This window comes from Bison bison, unplaced genomic scaffold (assembly GCF_000754665.1).
Source record: "Bison bison bison isolate TAMUID 2011002044 unplaced genomic scaffold, Bison_UMD1.0 scf7180017863635, whole genome shotgun sequence".
Lineage (NCBI taxonomy): Eukaryota > Metazoa > Chordata > Mammalia > Artiodactyla > Bovidae > Bison > Bison bison.
The window spans coordinates 6,266-8,079 of NW_011494207.1; the positions used below are offsets into that span (position 1 = coordinate 6,266).

The 1,814-nt window shown below is 39.9% G+C and overlaps 1 protein-coding gene across 1 annotated transcript; it reads left to right on the forward strand.

Annotated features, from left to right (window-relative positions):
- The first annotated feature begins 262 nt into the window (after nucleotides 1-262).
- Nucleotides 263-1,303, forward strand: LOC104983896 (olfactory receptor 4C15-like). Its single transcript, XM_010833419.1, has one exon. The coding sequence runs from the start codon at nucleotides 263-265 to the stop codon at nucleotides 1,301-1,303; it is 1,041 nt and encodes a 346-aa protein (XP_010831721.1).
- The last annotated feature ends 511 nt before the right edge of the window (nucleotides 1,304-1,814 follow it).

Genomic DNA, 1,814 nt, shown 5'->3' on the forward strand with positions numbered 1-1,814 from the left:
TCCCTCCAGGAAACCAGTACTATTAACATATGACCAGAGTTGGCAGTTGAGATAACAACTATTTCTTATCCCCACCCCAGGTGGATACCTACCCTTCTTCAACATTGAAGCTCTATCTTAAAACATTTAACAATTTATCTAAACTTCAATTCTTCCTGGTATCCCCCTACCACATTCAACAAATTTCTAGCTTTGTGTTCTCAATGAAGAAGCAAGCACAAGACCATAAGTCAATTTTTCACATGGAGGCACCGATTTGTTGATGACTATAATGACTCCCAAAACTGGTCTGAGACACATTTGTCTTTCTTCTAACTGTAGATTCTACATGCTCACTGTGGTACCGTTCACCTTTTCCTTGGAAATTATGCAAAACCAAAGCCTTATTACTGAGTTTGTCCTCCTGGGGCTATCACAGAATCCAACCATGCAGAAAATAATATTTGTTGTATTTTTGTTCATTTACATTGCAACCGTCGGGGGCAACTTGCTAATTGTGGTGACCATCAGTAGCAGCCCAGCACTCTGGGGCTCCCCCATGTACTTCTTCTTGGCTTTTCTGTCCTTCCTGGATGCATGCTTCTCCTCTGTCATTGTCCCAAAGATGATTGTAGACTCTCTCCTTTGGAGGAAAACCATTTCTTTCGAAGGCTGTATGACCCAGCTCTTTGCTGAGCACTTCTTTGCTGGGGTGGAGGTGATTGTCCTCAGTGCCATGGCCTATGACCGCTATGTGGCCATCTGCAAGCCCTTGCATTATTCTTCTATCATGAACCATAGACTCTGTGTCCTTCTGATGGCAGTTGCCTGGACAGGAGGCTTCATTCATTCCATGATACAGATTCTCTTCATTTTCCAGCTGCCCTTCTGTGGCTCCAACATCATTGATCATTTCATGTGTGACTTGTACCCACTGCTGGAGCTTGCCTGCACTGACACTCACATCTTTGGCCTCTTGGTAGTCACCAACAGTGGGTTTTTCGGCATCTTAATCTTCTCCTTGTTGCTTATCTCCTATGGGGTCATCCTGCTGTCTCTGAGAACCCATAGCTCTGAAGGGCAGCAGAAAGCCCTCTCCACCTGCGGATCTCACATTGCTGCTGTGATTTTGTTCTTTATCCCATGCATATTTATGTATGTACGACCTCCATATTCTTTCTCCTTTGACAAAATGGTAGCCATATTTTACACCATCCTAACTCCCTTATTCAATCCTTTGATTTACACTTTCAGGAATAAAGAAGTGAAAAGTGCCATGAGGAAAGTGTGGGACAGGATGATTATGGTTTCTAAGGAAAAATAAAACATTTAAAGTTGAGTAAAAAATTCAAATTTTCGAATCAGACAAAAATTTTTTATGGATGAACATTGTTTGACCAGGGATAAAGTAAGGTAATATTATAAAAGATAATATAAGTTTCAGGAACTAATTTAGTTTTCATTCTTAGATCACTTATGAACTCTGATTTGGAAATTCAATGTCCTCAAATGAAAATTAAGAAAACTTGAATTTTATGCTCACTTAATCTTGGCTAAATCTACTTTCTCTAAGATGTTTGCTCTCCTTCCCACTCTATGCCTTTCTATATCCCATCCCCGACTCTTCTTTCCCTGGTACCTGCTCACTCCTCTCTCCTGTTCTGACTACATTAGTTTGCTTCTTGCTACTCATTTGATATTTTGAAAAATATTTCTGGAGGGAAGACAAAATTGTCTTAGAGATTAGGTTTTACATATATAAATGTGTGTGTATATATATATATCAATGAACTTTTTGCCCAACCTAGTGTATCTGCTGTACAACTGAAAATAAC

Excerpts from the sequence above, each read along its gene's own strand:
- LOC104983896 (XM_010833419.1), top strand. The coding sequence starts at position 263 with ATGACTATAATGACTCCCAAAACTGGTCTGAGACACATTTGTCTTTCT.